This window comes from Lepidochelys kempii, chromosome 3 (genome assembly GCF_965140285.1).
Source record: "Lepidochelys kempii isolate rLepKem1 chromosome 3, rLepKem1.hap1, whole genome shotgun sequence".
Classification (NCBI taxonomy): Eukaryota; Metazoa; Chordata; order Testudines; family Cheloniidae; genus Lepidochelys; species Lepidochelys kempii.
The window spans coordinates 155015872-155038064 of NC_136382.1; the positions used below are offsets into that span (position 1 = coordinate 155015872).

The 22193-nt window shown below is 41.3% G+C and overlaps 1 protein-coding gene across 5 annotated transcripts in view; it reads right to left on the reverse strand.

The window, feature by feature from the left end:
- The window catches only part of RBKS (ribokinase), a 113373-nt gene that overhangs the window by 67505 nt on the left and 23675 nt on the right, over positions 1 to 22193 (reverse strand). For 4 of the 5 annotated variants that reach the window (XM_073338602.2, XM_073338604.2, XM_073338605.2 and 1 more), the window contains exon 2: positions 11431 to 11563. In XM_073338602.2, the coding sequence (XP_073194703.2) occupies positions 11431 to 11563 (133 nt within the window). Of the gene's footprint in view, positions 1 to 11430; positions 11564 to 12783; positions 12859 to 22193 lie in introns of all 5 variants that reach the window. The other variant, XM_073338606.2, reaches the window with a different exon arrangement.

Consider the following 22193-nt stretch of genomic DNA (forward strand, 5'->3'; position numbering starts at 1 on the left):
TAGCTGACCTAACCCCTGATGCAGACAGCATTAAATCAATGGAAGACTTCTTCCATGGACATAGCTACCACATCCCAGGAAGGTGAATTAACTACAGTGACAGGAGAATGCCTCTGTAGTTAAGTGATAGTGAGTGGCTATGCTGAGCCTCGAAGCTACAGCACTCCTGTTTCACACCATGAGCTCTGCCCAGTGAATCCAACTGAGATAGATTCCTGTTCAGAGACTTTTTACTCTCTTCAGAGATCAGTGCACCTCAGCAAGTATTTGTAATGACACCAGGCAGCCTTTTCAAAACAGAGAAGGGTTTTATTAGTCAACTACAAAACACTGCTGGAAAGTCCTTAGAAGCAAAGGTGAAGACAGAGTTCAGACTGGCCAACCTCAGGGCTCTACCTAGCCAAGCTGCTGTACAGTCCATTTTGGCTCTGTCTCCCTCTCTCTGTCTGTCAGTTCCAGGTGAAAGCTCCTGTCGCGCTCTAAAGGCCAGTCCTAAATACCTGACACCTTTCCATCCTTTGTCTTCCTCCTGAAGGACCCCCTTTTGAGTTTACATGTTCGCCTGCTGGGGTTTCCTGTTGCTAGAGGTCAATTGTTCAGTCCTTGGGGTTCCCATTTTCTTTCTGGATATTTCATTGATATGAGTGTTTCACCCAGCCCTTAATGACCCATTCATATCACTCCACACAGTTACCGGACCCAAGCACCTCATGTCTCCTGCTCTGCCCCAAGACCATCTTAACCCTTCTGCACTCCCTGAGTAACAATCCCTAGTCAAGTAAGTTATCATGCATAACAATATTACAGAAAATTCCCACTTCATCACAGGGGGATTGTGATAAATTTATCCTTAGTTATGTTAATTGAAGGTGAGTTCACAGCAATCAATCTCAATGAGGTCTGTCGGTGATTTATCCTGTACCTTTCAGTTTCACAGTACAAGGCAGTAGAAGGAAACCGTTTTAGGGAGAGCTATAACTCGGGAACCCCACAGTTAAATAACCCCAAGTCTGACACACTAACGCTACCCTGAACCCCAATGAGGATCATCAAATTTCAAAGCAATCATTTGTAACCATTTGGATTGTAGAGCACTTACAAGAGTTGAGCTTTAAAGCTTATAAAATGGCGGGAATGGAAACCCTCCAGATGTTTTTCCTATATCGGCACATGCACACTTCAAAAAATTGTACATTTTCTTAAATACTATTCTCAGTTTGGGCCCCCAAAGACTCAGTGAGTGCCATGCATGCACTACCTTGGGTAAAACTCAACAGAGTGAGACCACATTGACCAGCATCAATATTTATTTATTTCTAGCTCTGTGCAACAAAAACCCAACCCAACCCAACTGACCAAACATTTCAAAACTTTTTTTAAAATGTCTATTTTGGAGGGAATTATAGGTCCAGAACCCTTGGATCAAACAACTCCAAATTTGGGTCACCAATTCTACTCTGCACTCTCCTGAGGCAGACCGTATTTCAAAGGAATCTGACTCAGCATGTCAGTTTTGGAGGGCTTAGAAAGGGGATGACCTTAAAACAGAAGTAGTGATGCAACCTTAAAGATTGCATCACTATAATTCTCTCCTGCACTTTTAGCCATTATTCAGTTTCAGACTGAAATAGTAATAATAATAATTCCATTGTTCTCTTTAATTGCAATCCACATTTTGAGTTTTAAAATATCTTTCTAGCTCTAAGTCTCCCCCACTGCAAAAATATCAGGTGTTACTAGAGAGGCCACTTGTCTGGTATTAAACCAGATGGTCCTCTTTTTGAGCGGTTTGTCTCTCACTGGTAGTGGGACAAAAACGGATGTGGTTTTGTCCGGTATCAGATGAAGGACAACACCCCGCCCCTCCAGCTCTTAAAATGGCACCCCTCTGTACGGCATGACCTTGCAAACACCATGTGTACAAGGTCATGCTGGCAGAGGCGGGGCTGCATGCTCCTAAAGATGGTGCTTCCCGTGCGGCGTGACCTCACATGCACAATCAAACTATCAGGGGCATGGTCATACCTGCAGGGTTGGGCCCATGCCGTTGCTGGAAGTACTGGAATGTCCAGTGTTCTGGGAAGGTATGAGTGGCCACCTTAGGTTCTATACATTTTAAGTGTATAGTCTGGAAAGTGAGTCTGTAAACATGTTATCATAGGATTCTATATTTATTTTCCCTCTGGACTTCCAGACCAAATGCACTCAGTTTACAAATCAAAACATGATTTTTATTTCAACTGACGATGCTGAAAACTTTAAATAGGGTTTGAGAGTCAAGCTGTGCTCTTTTCTGCCTCTTACATCATCTTAAAGAGAGTCTGCAGTTGGAACTAAGCTTATCATTTTGAGTAGCTCTGCAGGGCTCACAGGAATAAACACTTTTTTTCAGTACATTAAGCAAATGTAACTCAAAAGACACACAGGGAACACATGTGGAGAAAGAAAAAGTGTCACTTTTACATGACCTAAACCCACATGTTCCATATTTATAAAGCCAATGTAACTTTTAATTCATCCAGTTGGGCCTATGTATTCAGCAGGGTCAGTTTCTACATGTCAGCATTGCTGTGTTGTTTGTACTCTAACTTCTGAGAGAGCAAATTGTGGTCTCAAGTCCCACACCAGAAACTGGGCAGCATTAATAGTGCAATTCAACCTTAAATGTTACTGCATGAGTCACCCTTCAAATAAGTTGTTAAATAAAGATCTGTTCTTCCCATCCTGGTTGCTGTCTAGTGGCCAATAAATTGGGCAAAGAATTGGGAGATAAGCCCAGTGTCCTAGCCAATGGTCTTTTTGTCCATGACACAAGTGCTATATTCAAAACTATGTTTGAGCAAGTGGTTGCTTTCTTGTCTACTGTGAGGTAAGTATGTACCTAAGCTCTGCAAGATACCTTGAATACAAGAAACACTATATAAAATCAAAATCTAACCACACATTTAAATCATAAGATGATTCTCTTCTTTTACTCATCCCATTGTACAGCCATATTTTGAAGTGCACTTCTATTTACAACATCTGCAAGAGATTTATCTTAAAATGTCACTAGGGACAGTCAATGTCTCTAAATAGCAGTTTGTAAGGCAGAAAATTGGTTGAGGACAGTCTAGGTCAGATGAAGTTAATGCTAATAAGTAGGACAAGCATGTGCTCTGGTTTGTGAGGGTGCATACCCATCGTTTTCAAGGAGGTTTGCAATTTGCAGTATTTCTGAATCACTGATTATTCCTGGATAGAGTCTGTGGTCAGGGACCTCATCAAAGTTATCCACGTCTTTGTGACCTAACAATTGTGTTATTACAGTGTGCTTTATCTAGAAATAACCATGAAGGCTTCTATGAAGCTCAGCTAGTGCACAAGGCAATAGCTACACACTTACTTAGTCATGGAGGCATTTCATAGCTGTTCTCCAAAGGCTGGATTGACTTTGTATTCCCTTCAACTTGCTGGTTTCAATCTATAAAGTCTATAAAGTTAGGGTCCTGGATATCTTAAAAACCTGCATCTCTTGCTACTCAACTGTCACAAAAATTGAGATTGGGGGGGAACTTTTGTTTACAGCTCCTATATTTGTACATCTTGATGCTGAAAGGAAGGTGTTCTTGGTGGACAGCCCTAGACCATCAGCATCCATGTCTGTGTATCTTCAGTGCACTGTGTAAGGCTCATCTATTCATTCAGGCTCTGCCTTCAGGGAGATGTGAATATGGGGCATCAAGATCATTTTAGAATTGAGTACATTTAATTCGACATCATCAATAAATGTAACATATTGTTTTTAAATGTTCGTTATGTGTGCTCAGACCCTGCTAGATTGAATATTTTATAAATAGGAAAACAAACACATTTCTTGGTCTATTGACTTACAGAAGATACTGTGTACTGAAATACTGTTTCTTTATTCCAGAATCACTACATTTATATCCCTTTCTACTAGGCTTGTAGCTACAGTGTTTGATATAATTCACACTCATTCTTATTCACAATTTTTCAACATGTGCTTTTGCTGGCTTGCCATCAGTATTTTTCCATGTGCCATCAGGAGGGTTGACATCATCACAGATGAAATTCTAGCAGTCTGAGAGTCAAACTCAATCTGTACCTGCAAATTAATTGTATTGAAAAATATCTTTGCTGACACATCTTTTGTTCCATCTGTTCAGTGTGCTAAATTCTGTCATTAACTTTTTTTGGAGAGTGTTTACTCTTTTTCTTGCATAGGGAATGCAACCAGTTTTTGCTACTAAAAATAACAGAACTAGTAATGTGGAGAAAAACATGGCTTAAAAGGTGATTACATACTCTGAGCTGAATTATAGATGCAGCTACACTTTTATAACAAAGTAAAGGTTCAATTGCACTGTATTCTTTCTAAGTTGGGCTCACAGACCAATCTGTATGTTTGAACTGCTAGGAACTATAAAAAGGAAAGACTATATAAATGGCAATACAGTATTTCCTTTTTGAGAAAAAAATCAAATGCAACTGGGACACACAAACAGAATTTAACTCATCAGCTGCAGAACAATGTCATCAAGATTAGAGGAATCAGCTAGGATCATCCCAGGATAGCTGCTAAAAGTGAAACAATCAAGACCTATTCAGAACACATCATTTCCCTCTCCCTCCCCCCCACGGCGCTCCCCCCCACCACCTGAACACCTTTAATTAAGATTGTTAAGACTCACTTTTTTTGTGGTGGCCAATAAAGAAAGAGAAAGGATGAGCTTCAGGGTAAGATAGTAGCCTGGAACTCAAGAAATCTTAGTATATTTTCCAGTTCTGCCACAGGCTTTCTGTATGACCTTAGGCAAGCCACTTAATCTCCCTGTCCCTTAATTCCCTATCTGTAAAATGGAGATAATTATTAATTTCTCCCGCCCTTTGTCTGTCTCATCTTTGGGGCTGTGACTGTCAATTAGTATATCCCTCTACACAATTGATGCTACTGTGATACATATAAAATAGCAGCAGCACCCACTGCTAGAGATATGCAGATCAAAAGACAGAAAGCAGCATGCCATTTGTCATTCAGAGTGGGTCAGGGTCAGTGGTTGGTATTGAAAATAAAATTCCACAGCAATTTATGGTATCCATGCTGCTCTTTATGTGGATCCATTATATTCATAACTCATGACACTTATTTTTCTTCACAACATCATATTTTTACTTGTAAGCTGAGAAAATATGACCTGGAATCTTTGAGAGAGACAATAAAGATGGAAATGCATGTTAAGATGTGCACTGAAGAGACCAATTAAACTGACACAAGTCAGACATTTTTCCTGCTGGACTGCAACACACTGTCTTCTGACAGTGGCCAATGCCAGGTGCTTCTGAGGGAATGAACAGAATAGGTAATCAAGTGATCCATCCCCTGTCGCCCACTCCCAGCTTCTGGCAAACAGAGGCTAGGGACACCATCCCTGTCCATCCTGGCTAATAGTCAATGATGGAGCTATCCTCTATGACTTTATCTAGTTCTTTTTTGAACCCTGTTATTGTCTTGGCTTCACAACATCCTCTGGCAAAGAGTTCCACAGGTGTGAAGAAATACTTCCTTTTGTTTGTTTTAAACCTGCTGCCTATTAATTTCATTTGGTGGCCCCTAGTTCTTGTGTTATGAGAAGGAGTAAATAACACTTCCTTATTTACTTTCTCACACCAGTCATGATTTTATAGCCCTCTATCATATCCCCACTTAGTCGTCTCTTTTCCAAGCTGAAAAGTCCCAGTTTTATTAATCTCTCCTCACATGGATGCTGTTCCATGCCCCTAATCAGTTTTGTTGCATTTTTCTGTACCTTTTCCAATTCCAATATATCTTTTTTGAGATGGGGCACCCACATCTGCATGCAGTATTCAAGATGTGGGCATACCAGGGATTTATATAGAGGCAATATGATATTTTCTATCTTATTATCTATCCCTTTCCTAATGATTCCCAACATTCTGTTTGCTTTTTGGACTGCTGCTACACATTGAGTGGATGTTTTCAGAGAACTATCCACAATGACTTCAAGAGTGGTAACAGCTAATTTAGACCCCATCATTTTATATGTATAGTTGGGATTATGCTTTCCAATGTGCATTACTTTGCATTTATCAACATTGAATTTCATCTGCCATTTTGTGGCCCAATCACCCAGTTTTGAGAGATCCTTTTGTAGCTCTTCGCAGTCTGCCTGGGACTTAACTATCTTGAATAGTTTTGTACCATCTGCCAATTTTGCCACCTCACTGTTTACCCCTTTTTCCAGACTGCTGGGAGACACCACTATTTACCTCTCTCCATTCTGAGAACTATTTATTCCTACCCTTTGTTTCCCATCTTTTAGTCAGTTACCAATCTATGAGAGGACCTTTCCTCTTATCTCAGGACAGATTACTTTGCTTAAGACCTTGTCAAAGGTTTTCTGAAAATCTAAGTACACTATATCCACTGGATTCCCCTTGACCACATGCTTGTTGACTCTCTCAAAGAATTCTAGTAGATTGGTGAGGCATGATTTCCCTTTATAAAAATCATGTTGACTCTTCCCCAACAAATCATATTCATCTATGTGTCTGACAATTCTATTCTTTACCACAGTTTCAACCAGTTTGCCCAGTACTGAAGTTAGGCTTACCACCCTGTAATTGCTGGGATCACCTCTGGAGCCTTTTTAAAAAATTGGTGTCACATTAGCTGCCCTCCAGTCATCTAGTACAGAAGCTGATTTAAATGACAGAGTACATACCACACTTAGTAGTTCTTCAATTTCACATTTGCGTTCCTTCAGAACTCTTTCGTGAATACCATCTGGTCTTGATGACTTATTACTGTTTAGTTTATCCATTTGTTCCAAAACCTCGCCTAATGACACCTCAATCTGGGACAGTTCCTCAGATTTGTCTCCTAAAAAGAACGGCTCAGGTTTGGGAATCTCCCTCATACATCTTCAGCTGTGAAGACCGAAGCAAAGAATTCATTTAGTTTCTCCACAATGGCCTTATCGTCCTTGCGTGCTCCTTTAGCATCTCGATCGTCCAGTGGCTCCACTGGTTGTTTAGCAGGCTTCCTGCTTCTTATGTACTTACCAAAAAAATTTGCTGTTACTTTTTGAGTCTTTGGCTAGCTGTTTTTCAAAATTCTTTTTTTGGCCTTCTTAACTATATTTTTACACTTCATTTGCCAGGAGTTTTTGCACCTTTCTATTTTCCTCACTAGGATTTAACTTCCATTTTTTTAAAGGATGCCTTTTTGCCTCTCACTGCTTCTTTTACTTTGTTGTTTAGCCACTGTGGCACTTTTTTGGTTCTCTAATTATGTTTTTTAGTTTGGGGTATACATTTAAGTTGAGCCTCTATTATGGTGTCTTTAAAAAATTTCCATGCAGCTTGCATGGATTTCACTTTTGGCACTGTACCCTTTTAATTTTTGTTTAACTAACTTCCTCATTTTTGTGTAGTTCCCCATTCTGAAATTAAATGCTACCATGTTGGGCTGCTGTGGTGTTTTCCTTGCCACAGGGATGCTACATCTAATTATATTATGGTCACTATTACCAAGCGGCTCAGCTATATTCACCTCTTGGACCAGGTCCTGTGCTTCACTTAGGACAAAATCAAGAATTGCCTCTCTTGTGGGTTCCAGGACTAGCTGTTCCAAGAAGCAATCACTTAAAGTGTCAAAAACCTTTGTCTCTGTATCCCATCCTTTGGTGTCAGGTACCCAGTCCATATGGGAATAGTTAAAATTCCCCATTATTATTGAGTTTTTTATTTTTATAGCCTCTCTAATCTTCCTGAGCATTTCACAGTCACTATCACCATCCTGGTCAGGTGAACGGAACTATATCCCTACCATTATATTCTTATTATTAGAGCATGGAATTACTATCCATAGAGATTCCATGGTACATTTTGGTTCATTTAAGACTTTTACTTCATTTGATTCCACACTTTCTTTCACATATAGTGCCACTCCCCCACCAGCATGACTTGTTCTATCCTTCCGATATATTTTGTACCCTGGTATTACTGTGTCCAACTGATTATACTCATTCCACCAAGTTTCTGAGATGCCTATTATATCAATATCCTCATTTAATACAAGGCACTCTAGTTCACCCATCTTATTGTTTAGACTTCTAGCATTGGTATATAAGCACTTAAAAATTGTCACTTTTCAGCTATCTGGCATTACGTGATGTAATTGAATGGGACTCTTTTTCATTTGACTGTTTCTCATTAGATCCTACCTGTATTTTATCTTCCATCCTCTCCTCCTTACTAGGACATAGAGCAGGGGTTCTCAAACTGGGGGGGGTCAGAACCCCGCAGGGGGTCACGAGGTTATTACCTGGGGGGATCATGAGCTGTCAGCCTCATCCCAAACCCCGCTTTGCCTCCAGCATTTATAATGGTGCTAAATATGTAAAAAACTGTTTTTAATTTATTAGGGGAGTTGCACTCAGAAGCTTGTTATGTGAAAGGGGTCACTAGTACAAAACTTTGAGAACCACTGACAGAGAATCTCCATTAATAGATTCTCCCCTAAGGGATGTCTCTGCCTTATAAAGCACTTGGAAATTTTGGGATCAAATTGGCTATGAACATGTAAACATCTCATATTATTATTAAAGAATGTGAAACTGAAAACAAATTATGAAAGGCAAAATCTTAAGACTGAAATTTCAAAAACCTGGGATAATCCACTAACATAGGCATTAACATTGTTTGATGTTAAGCACTTTGATTCCTTAAGATGACTTGTTTGTGACCCGGTAGTGCCAAGGGCAGCCCTCACTGGAAATGCGAAGGTCAGAGGCAGGCTGCAAAAGTGAGAGCAGATACTCCTATGACTGGGGGGTAACTCTGAAGTTAAATTCCCCAACCAGTCACAAACTATTCTCCTGATCCCCCACACTCGTTATCAAGAAGCAAAAAAAGAAAAAAAAAAAGAAAAAAAAAAGAAATAATACAGCCCCCTTTATTGCATTCCAGTTCTCTGGCTCCCACTCAGCACCATGGTGCAGTAAGGTGAGGAGTTATTTAAAAACTCTTCTCACTATGCAAAATGTTCTTCTGAACTGCAAAGGGCCAGCCATATTGCCAGGTCAGTGTTAGGCTGGATCGTACCCAAAATACCACACTGTCAGCCAAACCTTTAGCATCTAAAACTAAAGGTTTATTATAAGGAAAAAAGAAAGAACAAGAAAACAGCTGTTAAATGGTAAAGCAGTCACATACATACAAAGACTTCAAAGTCCACATATCAGGTCAGGGCTGTCCCTAGCTATTTGGGTAACCTACGCAGTCCCCCTGCAGGGGAGGGGGGGGCAGTGTGGGGCCCCAGGCCTCCATGAGGGGAGGTGGGGGGGCTGGCCCCAGGCCTCTGCGTGGGAGCTGCGTGGGGCCCTGGCCCAGGCCACCTCAGGGCGGGGACTGGCCCCAGCCTGCTCCGCTCCCCTGGCTCCTAGACTTGCGGCCGACGAGTGCTGGGGGCAGTTCCCCCCTCCCCCCAAGCCTGGGAGCCAGGGGAGCAGAACAGGCTGGGGCTGGGTCACTCTACTTCCCACAGGAAGTGGCCAGCCCCCGTCCCCCACGGAGGCCTGGGGCCCCACACAGCCCCCCGCAGAGGCCTGGGGCCAGCTCCCCCGGCTCCCAGCCGCGGAGGCCTGATGCCCCAGGCTGCTCTGCTCCCCTGGCTCCCAGGCTTGGGGACAGGGGAGAACCGCCCCCCAGCATTCACCGGCAGCGCAACTGGGAGCCAGTTAGAAAGATGTAGAAAAACTGGACAGAATCCAGAAGAAAACAACAAAAATGATAAAAGGTTAAGAAAACCTGACCTATGAGGAAAGGTCAAAAATCGGGCATATGTAGTCTTGAGAAAAAAAGTCTGGGGGGAGACCTGAAAACAGTTTTCAAATACGTAAAGAGGATGCTAGAAACCCTGTCCCTGCCTGAGCATTTGAGAGACCAGGGTCTCCGCAAAACAGACACTGATCTCCATGTGGACAGGTACTCAGGGAGGGAAGTGCAGGAGACGCAGCCGTTGGCTTTCCCTCTCTTAGCCTTCTCTGCCATGCGGCACTCTGTGTGGGTTAGCAAGGACAGAGTCCTGGTGACTGAGGAGAAAAGGAATCCTCCTTGCCAACAATGGCAGACTCCGACAGTCTGAAGATTTTTAGCCTCCCCTATTCTTTTCCCCCTTCATCTTGTTCATAATTGCTCTGCAACGGGGAGGAGCTGGAGAGGCAGATGAAATCTGGCAGTTTCTCAGAAGTGGAGCCACATCTCTCCTGCCACTGATTGACAGGTTTGGTCTGCCTCCAAGGCTGCATAGAGCAGAGTACCCCAAGGTCATTGATCTGTGGACCTCATTATGAATAAAAATTCCATTCTTTCCAATCATATCTGCCCTCTTAGAAGAGACATTGGTCCATCAAACCTGGTTTCCAGTCCCTACCCATGGCCAATATCTGGTACTTCAGTAGAATGGGGGGTGGGGGGGGGGAAAGCAGTGCATCCAGTCAAGTGTGGAATGCTCTATATGGTTACAGCAGGGCAGGTAAAGGCTAGAAGGGGCGGGAGTTCCATCTTAATCCTAGCAGTGATCAGCCCTGAACCAGAACATTTAATTATCCTTATCGTTCCCTGTATACCAACAGATGTTATTAACAGTAATAAAATTATCATCCCTTTCCAAAATCAAGGTGTAATAACACAGGAATATAGGAACTGCCTGACTGAACCAGACCCACGATCCATCCAGCCCAGAAGCTTGTCTCCAACAGGAGCCAGCACTCAGATGCTTCAGAGGAAGATTCATGAAATTCCACAGCAGGCACATGTAGGATAATCTGTGGTTCCCTGCTCCCTGCAAAGATCTCATTCTAATCCCTAATAAAGGTTGGTTTAAACCATGAAGAATGAAGTTTTATATCCCTTCCAAAATTTTTGTTAGCCTATCAGTACTTGACTGGGACCACTTATGGCAGTGAATTCCAGGCTGATTATATATTATTAAATATGTAAATACAGCATGGCTGGTGAATGCAGAACCGGAAAATATCATCAATTTACCTCTCGTTCTTGCAATACAGGACAAGGTAAAAAGGAGGAACTGGTCAAGTTTAACTCAGTATAATTCTGAATATCTCAAGTTCTCTCCGGTGACATTATTCTAGGCTTTGTGGTTTCTCATTACATGCAATTCCCATCAGACTTCTAACCAACTCTTTGTTCTGGCTGTCTTGTAAATACCAGAAGAACAGTTTCCCTGGCAGTATTTTATTAATACATTTCGAACCAAAACCAGACGAGAAGAGATGCATTAAAAAGAGAGTTAACTTTTCTATCAACCACATAAAAGTTCCACTGAAGCTTGGATGAACATTTGGCTTGGTTGTTATCCAGTGGCCTCAAGAAAATGCTTACCTTACAAATCATCAAGGTCTTGGCCCCAAGTCGAGCAGCCTGGATGCACTGATTGGCTCCTTTCCCCCCAAAACCAACGAAAAACTTATGTCCATGGATAGTTTCTCCAGCTTTTGGCAGACGAGTGGTAAGGCTATTGACATTTAAAAACAAAACAAAACATATATTAGTAACTGATAGGTCAAGAGTCGTAAAAATAAGAGTTACATTGATACAATCCTAAGTGGCACCAATGTTCAAGCTGGTGCTACAGCAGGAGGCAGTGATGAGTTAGCCTTTCATTCAATAAATCACAAAAACTGATGATATGAGAGACCTGTTGGGTTATCTAGTTCATCTAGTACCCATGTCAGGTTGTTTCCTACCATATTTTATAAATGCTTTGTCCAATCTAGTTTTAGAAGTTCTAAGCAAAGGAGGAACTATTTTTTTTGTCACAAGTTTGTACAGCACCTAGGATAATGAGGTCCTGGCCCATGACTGGGATCCCTAGGAGCTACTACCATAGAAATAAATACATTAATAAAACAATAGATCTCACTGTTAGGAAGTTTTACCCTGATATTCAGCCTACATTTTTATATTGTTAATTTCATCTCATTATAGCTAATTATCATAGGTGCCGACTCTGTGGGTTCTCCAGGGCTGGAACACCCACGGGAAAAAAAATGGTGGGTGCTGTGGACCCACCAGCAGCCCCCATATCAGCTCCTGCCCACTGGTGGGCCCCGCCAATCAGTGCCTCCCCCTCCCTCCCACTTGCCATGGATCAGCTGTTTAGTGGACTTCAGGAGGTGCTGGGGAGGAGGAGGAAGGGGAGGAGTGAGGGTGGGGTGTGCTCAGAGTAGGTTGGAGGGAGGGGGCAGGTCCTGGAGTGGAGCGGGGGTCAAGCACCCCTAGGGAAAGGACAAAGTCAGCGCCTGTGCTAATTATACCTCCTTTGACTACCCTACAGAAATTTTTCTCTCACATTGGTATTTATACCTGTCAAGGTTCCTTCCCCACTCTGAACTCTAGGGTACAGATGTGGGGACCTGCATGACAGACCCCCTAAGCTTATTCTTACCAGCTTAGGTTAAAAACTTCCCCAAGGTACAAACTTTGCCTTGTCCTTGAACCCTATGCTGCCACCACCAAGAGTGTTAAACAAAGAACAGGGAAAGAGCCCACTTGGAGACGCCTTCCCCCAAAATATCCCCCCCAAGCCCTTCACCCCCTTTCCTGGGGAAGCCTTCATAATAATCCTCACCAATTGGTCCAGGTGAACACAGACCCAAACCCTTGGATCTTAAGAACAATGAAAAATCAATCAGGTTCTTAAAAGAAGAGTTTTAATTGAAGAAAAAGAATCACCTCTGTAAAATCAGGATGGTAAATACCTTACAGGGTAATCAGATTCAAAACACAGAGAATCCCTCTAGGCAAAACCTGAAGTTATAAAAAGACACAAAAACAGGAATACATATTCCCTCCAGCACAGCTTATTTTACAAGCCATCAAACAAAAGAAAATCTAATGCATTTTCTAGCTAGATTACTTACTAACTTTACAGGAGTTATAAGGCTTACATTCCTGATCTGTTCCAGGAAAAATCACCACACAGACAGCCCAAACCCTTTGTCCCCCATCCCCCTCCAGATTAGAAAGTATCTTGTCCCCTCATTGGTAATTTTGGGTCAGGTGCCAGCGAGGTTACCTTAGCTTCTTAACCCTTTACAAGTGAAAGGGTTTTGCCTGTGGCCAGGAGGGATTTTATAGCACTATATACAGAAAGGCGGTTACCCTTCCCTTTATATTTATGACAATACCCTTCAGAGAGTTGTAGATCATTACCATGTCCAACCACCTCTTAGCGGCCATTCAGACATGCTGTACATATTTATCTCTTTTAATCTTTCTTTGTAAATTACACCTTCCAGCCACCTAATCATTTTGCTCTTCTTTGCATTTCCTCCAGTTACATCTACATCTTCATGGGACGAGGTGCCCTGAACTGAATGCACTAGTACAGGTGCAGATTCACCAGAGTTGTACACAAGATAGTCTGGAATCATTCTGTTTTGAAAAGATATATTTTGTTAACTCTAGCAGATTTTTTGAATACTCCAAGAAAACAAAATAAATAAATCACCTCTACTCCTGTGTAAAAAATTCACCTGAATTCATAGGGCTAGTCTCCCTATGTCAGTTATATTAATAATAAATAGTCTACAGAGGTTGTCCTATACCATGGCAGAGCAGCATTTGGTCATATTACCCAAAATTCTGCTTCTTTGTGACAGTGAATACCAAACACAAGGTTCAAAAAATAGAATATATTTTACCTCCTAGGCTACCCCAAATGCAACAAGCTCAGCACCTGTTGGGAGAGAATGCCTTTTGTCACTCAACAGCAACTCATCCAGCTGACTGAACACTTGTGCGGACAAGCTCCAAAAAATGGTTTGAAGGCTGGTGGCAAAAAGATTCTCAGAGGGGAAGCTATGAAGTAGGGAAAGGGGAAGGTTCAGAGCTTTTGCAAGAATGCAGTGGAGCTTTCCCCAAGGAGGAGCAGAATACCTGTGGCTGTTTGTAATTATAGAGCATTAAAGGATGTTCAGCCAAGTAGATCTCGCCACTGGCTGAACATCCCTAACCCTTTCATCTGGAAGAAAGTTGAAATGGGACAGCTCTGTACTAATGGATCACTCCTAAGTACCTGTTGTGAAGGACGTGGAAACTGCCTAAAATAGGTTAAATATTGTATTTTCTTTGAGTGTTATTGTGTTGTTTTCTATATGATTCCAAAGGATTAATTCCTGAAGGAGCTAAAGGCATGTGAGCAGGAAAGCAGATAATAGCTTCTGGTGGTCCTATTCCCCAATACTTAAAAGACAATGCAGGTGTCATTCATGTGAAGTTTCATCTCTGACCAGGTTGAATTCAACCTCTGGCTTGTAACCATAGGAATAAATATGAATATCATATACGGGTAGAGGGGATCCAGGTGGAAAAATGAAACAAAAAACTTTGTGATGGATAAAAAGACAGTCCCTGAAAGGCATGAGAGAGAGAGAGAGAGAGAGAACCTCCAGTCCCCAAAGGTTGGGATGTCTAGGATATACTAGGCCTACTTAAACCTTTAGGCAAGAATCAGATGTGTGCAGATCTTTTATTATGTCAAACCTTCATTTCTCTTGCTATATTGTACTCCTACTGCTATGATTAGACAATACCCTGTTTTGAAAAGGCTATTTGTTGTCTCTGTGTTTAACACTGGTCACAGCTCAAGAAGGGCAGACTTGCAGGCAGCCAATCCCTGTTGGGCATGCTGGGCAATCATGGTTGGTACACAGGATACTGGAGCCCGGTCTAAGAGTGGCAGAATCATGGGATTCCACCCTGAAAGAGTTGAAGGAACAAGGCTTATCATCTATGCGGATGCACTCGGAGAGATCAGGGAGGGATCAAAGGTGTAGCTAGCTAGTCCTGAACCGTGTCACCTGTTTCCAAGGAGATGGGAGTGGAAAGACAGGATGGAGAAGTGGAAGGGTTCCAGCTATTTTAAACCAAAATACATAGATTTTTTTTAAAAAATCAATCAACGGATGGGTTATGAAGTGTTGAAATAAAGTCAGCATTTACAAATGATTGCCACCCAGAGGCATGTCACATTCTGCAGTGTTTCCCTATACTGAGAAGAGGGGATAACTGCAAGATCTCAAATACCATTGTGTAGTTAATGTGGGTGCATGCTGACTTTTAATGGCAACCATTACAATTGACTGCTTCTTGCACTAATTCATGTGTCATCAGAACAATGCCTTGTAGGGAACCAAAATATTGATGGCTGTGGAGCTGAGCATGGCTGTGTTTTGAAGCTTTCAAAAGACTCCCATTGTGACAACATCGTAGTAAGTGCAGGCAACCTTCTAAAGCTATATGTCATTTCATAATGAACAGTCATTTCACTCAACTTTGAAATTAGATTAAGAAAGCGTGTATCCACTGCTAATTCACTTTCATTCCTGAAGACTTTTCCAGGAGACTGGGATTTATTCTAGATATGATTAGGCTCAACAAAAGCTACAATATATTTAAACAAAGGTCTGTAACCACAGCTTCCCAACAGAAGTCAGGTAGTAGCCCTGCTCTCTGAGTTCATGTACACTTTCCAAGAAGCAGACTCATATAGATTCTTGATTTAACAGTGAACAGAGCTGTTCTTCTCAGTCACACTGATGTAAATCAGAAGTAACTCACAATTAAGTCAATGGAACTAAACTCATGTGAAAGCAGGGTAAGTGAGATGGGAATTCAGCCCTCAGTGTTTAAAGCAGCATAGCATAACTAGAAAAGGATTACTTGTGGCACCTTAGAGACTAACCAATTTATTTGAGCATAAGCTTTCGTGAGCTACAGCTCACTTCATCGGAAAGCTTATGCTCAAATAAATTGGTTAGTCTCTAAGGTGCCACAAGTACTCCTTTTCTTTTTGCGAATACAGACTAACACGGCTGTTACTCTGAAACATAGCATAACTAGTGCCTGTGGGAAGCAACCAGCTTGCTTAATATGGGAAGATGATCTTTGTTGTTGTTTATGAGAATGTGCAATATGAAGACCAAAGATCAAGCTAGAACAGTGAATTACAATTATGCAATTCTACAACTATTCCAAGCAAATTAGGAAAAAAATATTCAGCTAGTTCTAAGTAATTCACTCTAAAAAACTGATCTGGCTTCAAAAAATGATCTCTGATCATTTAGGACACTTCTCCACTTCAATCCTATTATTAAACACAATCACAGTACTGATCTATATATATAGATCTGGAGATTTCACTTTTACTGAAACAGGTATTCAATCAAAAGAAACATTGTTCTAATATAACGCTATTATCTTGTCATTTAATTCTGCAATGATAAGCGAATACTAGATTTTGATCATCAGACAATCTTAACATGCAATTCAGGCTTCTGTTATGAACAGGCAATGATGAGTAATCTGTATGATTAAGGAACCATATGAGTTCTTAGGTTATTGATGGTGTCACAAAGAGTACTCATAATACATTAAAAATGACGAAACAGCTAATGTTAGTAAAAAACTAGGCTAAACAAGTTAATTAGAAAAACTGTTACACCAATTTTCAAATGGTTATATGCAATGTTGTGTAACGCAATTTACAACTTTGACGTAACTTGAAAACATTAAACTAGATAGCAAATGGATTTAAGTGGAAAACTGAACAGCCTACATCTTAGCTTATGGAGCAATTTCTGCTCAATTCTGTAAAGAATAAATGCTATATATTGCACACCAACTACATACTGAAACCTTACATGCTACGGATAACACTGTCCAGTTTTGACATATTTCCCCATTCAATAAATGAAAAATAAAATTATAAAATATATAACACGTGTTTTGCAAATTGTGGGCTTAATAATTATATTATTTCACATTTATAGAGCACCTTTCATGCTGAAAGATCCTGAAATGCTTAACACACAACAAGTAGAGGAATCAGTTAACTTATCTCTGAAATACAATCTGTTCTTGGACAAGATGCAGCAGGTGTTTAATGGTGTACAAGAACAATTCAGTTTTGGACAGGAAGTGAAGAATACCATATCGAATTGAAACTTTAGAGGATTTAGTTAGGCAGAATGAAAGTACCTAAGTTAGAATTTCTCTTCTACTACGTAAGGTTCCATGAGGTCCTTAAAGGGTACGAATGGTTAGCATTTTTAAAAAAATAAACATCTCAGGAATGATGGAATTGCAAACAGTACAGAGCCCCTCAATACCTTGCTGGGGCACAAGTTCAACACTCTCTCATAGGGAAAAGTTCTATCTACTTTCCACAGTATTCTGGATTTTCTTTGAAGAGCTCCCATCCAAGTAGTGGTGAGATCATAGCCAAAGATGGAAAGACTAAGGGAGTGGGGGGCGGAGGGGAAGCTGTGCTTGCATAAATTAGTTTTTAAATTAATCAAGCTGTAAGGTTTTACTTCTAAATAAAGCTTGAAAATTTATTTGTTAATGTCTATGCAGGCTTTTAATGTGTAAATTAATACAAGTGCTACATATTAAGTATTATCAAACAAATATAGTATATAGCTTACTAGTTTTGTAGAGAGTAAAACTACTGACTAGCAATACATTTTACTTTTAAAATTACATGTTCTAATAGGCAATTTAGAGGGGAACAAGAGAATTTTCATGTCCACTTAAATACATCATTATTTAAAGTGAACACCAATTACACTAGAAGACAAAAAAAAAAAAAATTCCAAGCATTCTTCTTGAACCACAAGGTGAGAGTAGAATTTGACATAGCTAGTCATCTGGCATGCTGTGACTCCTGCTTACTTTGCCAAACATTATTGTCTCATTTCTTCACTGTGCTTCTCCTTCTGTTTGTTGTAATGACTTACTGTCTGTGATGTTATACTTCGTACGTATGTATTTTGGCGAAGGGACTGCCATGCTACTTTATTATACATTTGTACAGTGCCCAGCACAATGGGATCTTGGTCTCTAGGTGCTACCTCAATACAGATAATAACAGAACAATGCAGAAATGCTGCTTGCAAAAGTAAAGTAATAAAATATATGGGCTAAAACCTGGCTCTGCTCCCTCTGAGTCACTCTTTCAGTGCAAAGGGAAAAAAACTGGCTGTATCTGCCCTGCTTGGAATTCCCCAATATTGGGGAGTCCCATGTGGGTTTAGAGACAGTGTAGCAAGTGCCTATCCAGCTCCCATAACCACTGGACCCTGTTAGGCTAAGGACCATACAAACACATAGTTGAAAAGTGGTGAAAAAAACCCATCACTTGAGTCATTTAAAATTTAGCTAGTCAAAATGCTAGAGAATATGCTAGAGGAAACAATCCTGCATCAGATGGGATGTAGACAAAAATACAGCAATTCTTTCAATATCTGATTTTAATGATCTACTTATATTCTAATCCATTTTCATGAAGCTGCACCTCCATGATATGTGGAGAGAATGGCTTGCAGGATTGAGAATGGATTAGGGGAGCCTTTCACTTGTATATCCCTGGTTTCAAACCAGTCCAGGTCAGTAGTGACTAAAAGTTACTATTATAGCCGGTTGCAAAGTGCAGAAAAAAATAATCAAAAGTCTTGGAATTTTTCCATCAACACTTTTTGTTGAAATTTCAAATTTTCTAAAGATTTTGACCACTCTATAAACTGGCTAAAAAATAGGAAAAAACAAAATCTGTAAATCTACTGTAAATTCTAGGCTGTAAGGAAATTAAAAATATAATATGAATCTATCTTCAAACATTTAAGACTCAGAAAACATTCCATCATTCTTACCAAACATCTGCCCTGTATTTAAAAAGACTATGGAAATTTTCAAAATTACCACTCTAACTTGATTTCTCTCCCACGTTGTTCTTCCTTGATGTCTCTCTTGATTACATTATTTTTGGAACTGCAACTGTGTATTTTTTTTTTAGGAGATCTGATTGCAATGTTGGCACAGAACACTTTTTAGATTTCTTCAGTTTGTCCAGTGTTGAAGAAGACCGCTTATACGTTTAGAAGAGTATACTATGATAAAATATCAGTTACTTAAATTAAAAATCATCATAGCCCACCCAAAAACTGACTTTTGTGTCCTTGAGGACAGATCAGGGTAGGCAAGACATATATGGACATAAACTATATAGTATTGTGAGAAGGGATTGAGTGATAATCATTTAACAAAGTGGAAACAATGTGGTCTAGTGGTTAGGCCATTGAGGTCTGCAAGTCAGGACTCCTGGATTCTATTCTTCTCTACTATTGCCTCACTTCATGACTTGCCTAAATCACTGAAATGCTCTGTGCCTCCATTTCATTATTATGCAACAAGTACAATATTTATCTATCACATAGAAGTGTTTGGAAGCTTAATTTGCTAATACTCATGTTCTATCTGAGGCTCTCAAAACAGGTTATAGAAATGTCATTTACTGAAGGGGAAACTAATATACTTGTGTGTTCAATGAAATAGTTTATGGTAACAATGGGATGTGAAGTGTGTTCTCCCTGCTTTCAACCTCCAACTCTCTAAAATCAGGGCAGGAACTCAGTTTATGGTTAAATAGCTACATCTTCAACACACAAACAGTTTGCTTTATTAATGTTACAATCTATAGTAACAAAATCTAAACGTTGTTACTATCTAATCACACTTCAGAAAACTAAAGATTAGGAGGAGGAAACATGGTTATCACAAATATTTCCCCCAATGAGTTGTTGTTCTGAAATTATGCACCCCAAGACAAGAATTCTGATAAGTGTATAACATTTCATTAGGTTCAGCTGTAAAGTGCATCTTAAAGAATCGACACACAGGCTGCAAATTACTAGTACCACTAGAACAATCTTCAGTTTAGGCTTCACTCAGCTAACATGTCACCAGGATAATACAGGATAATGAACACATTCAAGTAAGTGGCATTTTGATACACCAATCTCCACGAGATCAGAGTCATTATTTTGAAACAAGCCCATCTCTGACTCTAATAATAGGATTACAAATCCATTGAGGAAGGCAGTCTCTGGACAACAACAATCATTAAATAGGGTCTCTCAAAGTATAGGGCCCTGGAATCATTTCATTCCACACTCCAGAACATACCCAACAGGATATTTTGTTGGTGAGAAAATACTATGATAAAAATCTACTCATCCTCTGCGATAAGTAGGAAGCTTTCCTAGGTGAATACCTTTCACTTTTTAATTATCTGCGCTTTTATTAAAAACAGACTACATTTCTAGTCTTTAGAAATTATGGCTCCAAAGATAACCCTCTAAATATTAAAGTAGTATAAATCAACGCAATGCTGCCTTCTGGAATCTGCTGACAGACAGCTCCTGTGCCTCAGCTGGTGCCCAGGATTTTTCTAAGGATATGTCTACACTACAGAATTAGGTCGAATTTATAGAAGTCGTTTTTTTAGAAATCGGTTTTATATATTCGAGTGTGTGTGTCCCCACAGAAAATGCTCTAAGTGCATTAAGTGCATTAACTTGGCGGAGTGCTTAAACAGTACCGAGGCAAGCGTTGACTTCCGGAGTGTTGCACTGTGGGTAGCTATCCCACAGTTTCCGCAGTCTCCGCTGCCCATTGGAATTCTGGGTTGAGATCCCAATGCCTGATGGGGCTAAAACATTGTCGCGGGTGGTTCTGGGTACATATCGTCAGGCCCCCGTTCCCTCCCTCCCTCCATGAAAGCAAGGGCAGACAATTGTTTCGCGCCTTTTTTCCTGATTTACCTGTGCAGACGCCATACCACGGCAAGCATGGAGCCCGCTCAGGTAACCGTCACCATATGTCTCCTGGGTGCTGGCAGACGCAGTACTGCATTGCTACACAGTAGCAGCAACCCATTGCCTTCTGGCAGCAGACGATGCAATACGGCTGGTAGCCATCATCGTCATGTCCGAGGTGCTCCTGGCCACGTCGGCCAGGGGCGCCTGGGCAGACATGGGCACAGGGACTAAATTTGGAGTGACTTGACCAGGTCATTCTCTTTAGTCCTGCAGTCAGTCCTATTGAACCGTCTTATGGTGAGCACGCAGACGATACGGATTGCTAGCAGTCGTACTGTACCATCTTCTGCTGGGCAGGCAAGAGATGAGGATGGCTAGCAGTCGTATTGCACCATCTTCTGCCGAGCAGCCATGAGATGTGGATGGCACGCAGTCCTTCTGCACCGTCTGCTGCCAGCCAAAGATGTAAAAGATAGATGGAGTGGATCAAAACAAGAAATAGACCACATTTGTTTTGTACTCATTTGCTTCCCTCCCTCCCCCGTCTAGGGGACTCATCCCTCTAGGTCACACTGCAGTCACTCACAGAGAAGGTGCAGCGAGGTAAATCTAGCCATATATCAATCAGAGGCCAGACTAACCTCCTTGTTCCAATAAGAACAATTACTTAGGTGCACCATTTCTTATTGGAACCCTCCGTGAAGTCCTGCCTGAAATACTCCTTGATGTAAAGCCACCCCCTTTGTTGATTTTAGCTCCCTGAAGCCAACCCTGTAAGCCATGTCATCAGTCGCCCCTCCCTCTGTCAGAGCAACAGCAGACAATCGTTCCGCGCCTTTTTTCTGTGCGGATGCCATACCAAGGCAAGCATGGAGGCCGCTCGGCTCACTTTGGCAATTAGGAGCACATTAAACACCACACGCATTATCCAGCAGTATATGCAGCACCAGAACCTGGCAGAGCGATACCGGGCGAGGAGGCGACGTCAGCACGGTCACGTGAGTGATCAGGACATGGACACAGATTTCTCTGAAAGCATGGGCCCTGCCAATGCATGCATCATGGTGCTAATGGGGCAGGTTCATGCTGTGGAACACCGATTCTGGGCTCGGAAAACAAGCACAGACTGGTGGGACTGCATAGTGTTGCGGGTCTGGGACGATTCCCAGTGGCTGTGAAACTTTCGCATGCATAAGGGCACTTTCATGGAACTTTGTGACTTGCTTTCCCCTGCCCTGAAGCGCATGAATACCAAGATGAGAGCAGCCCTCACAGTTGAGAAGCGAGTGGCGATAGCCCTGTGGAAGCTTGCAACGCCAGACAGCTACCGGTCAGTTGGGAATCAATTTGGAGTGGGCAAATCTACTGTGGGGGCTGCTGTGATCCAAGTAGCCCACGCAATCAAAGATCTGCTGATATCAAGGGTAGTGACCCTGGGAAATCTGCAGGTCATAGTGGAAGACTTTGCTGCAGTGGGATTCC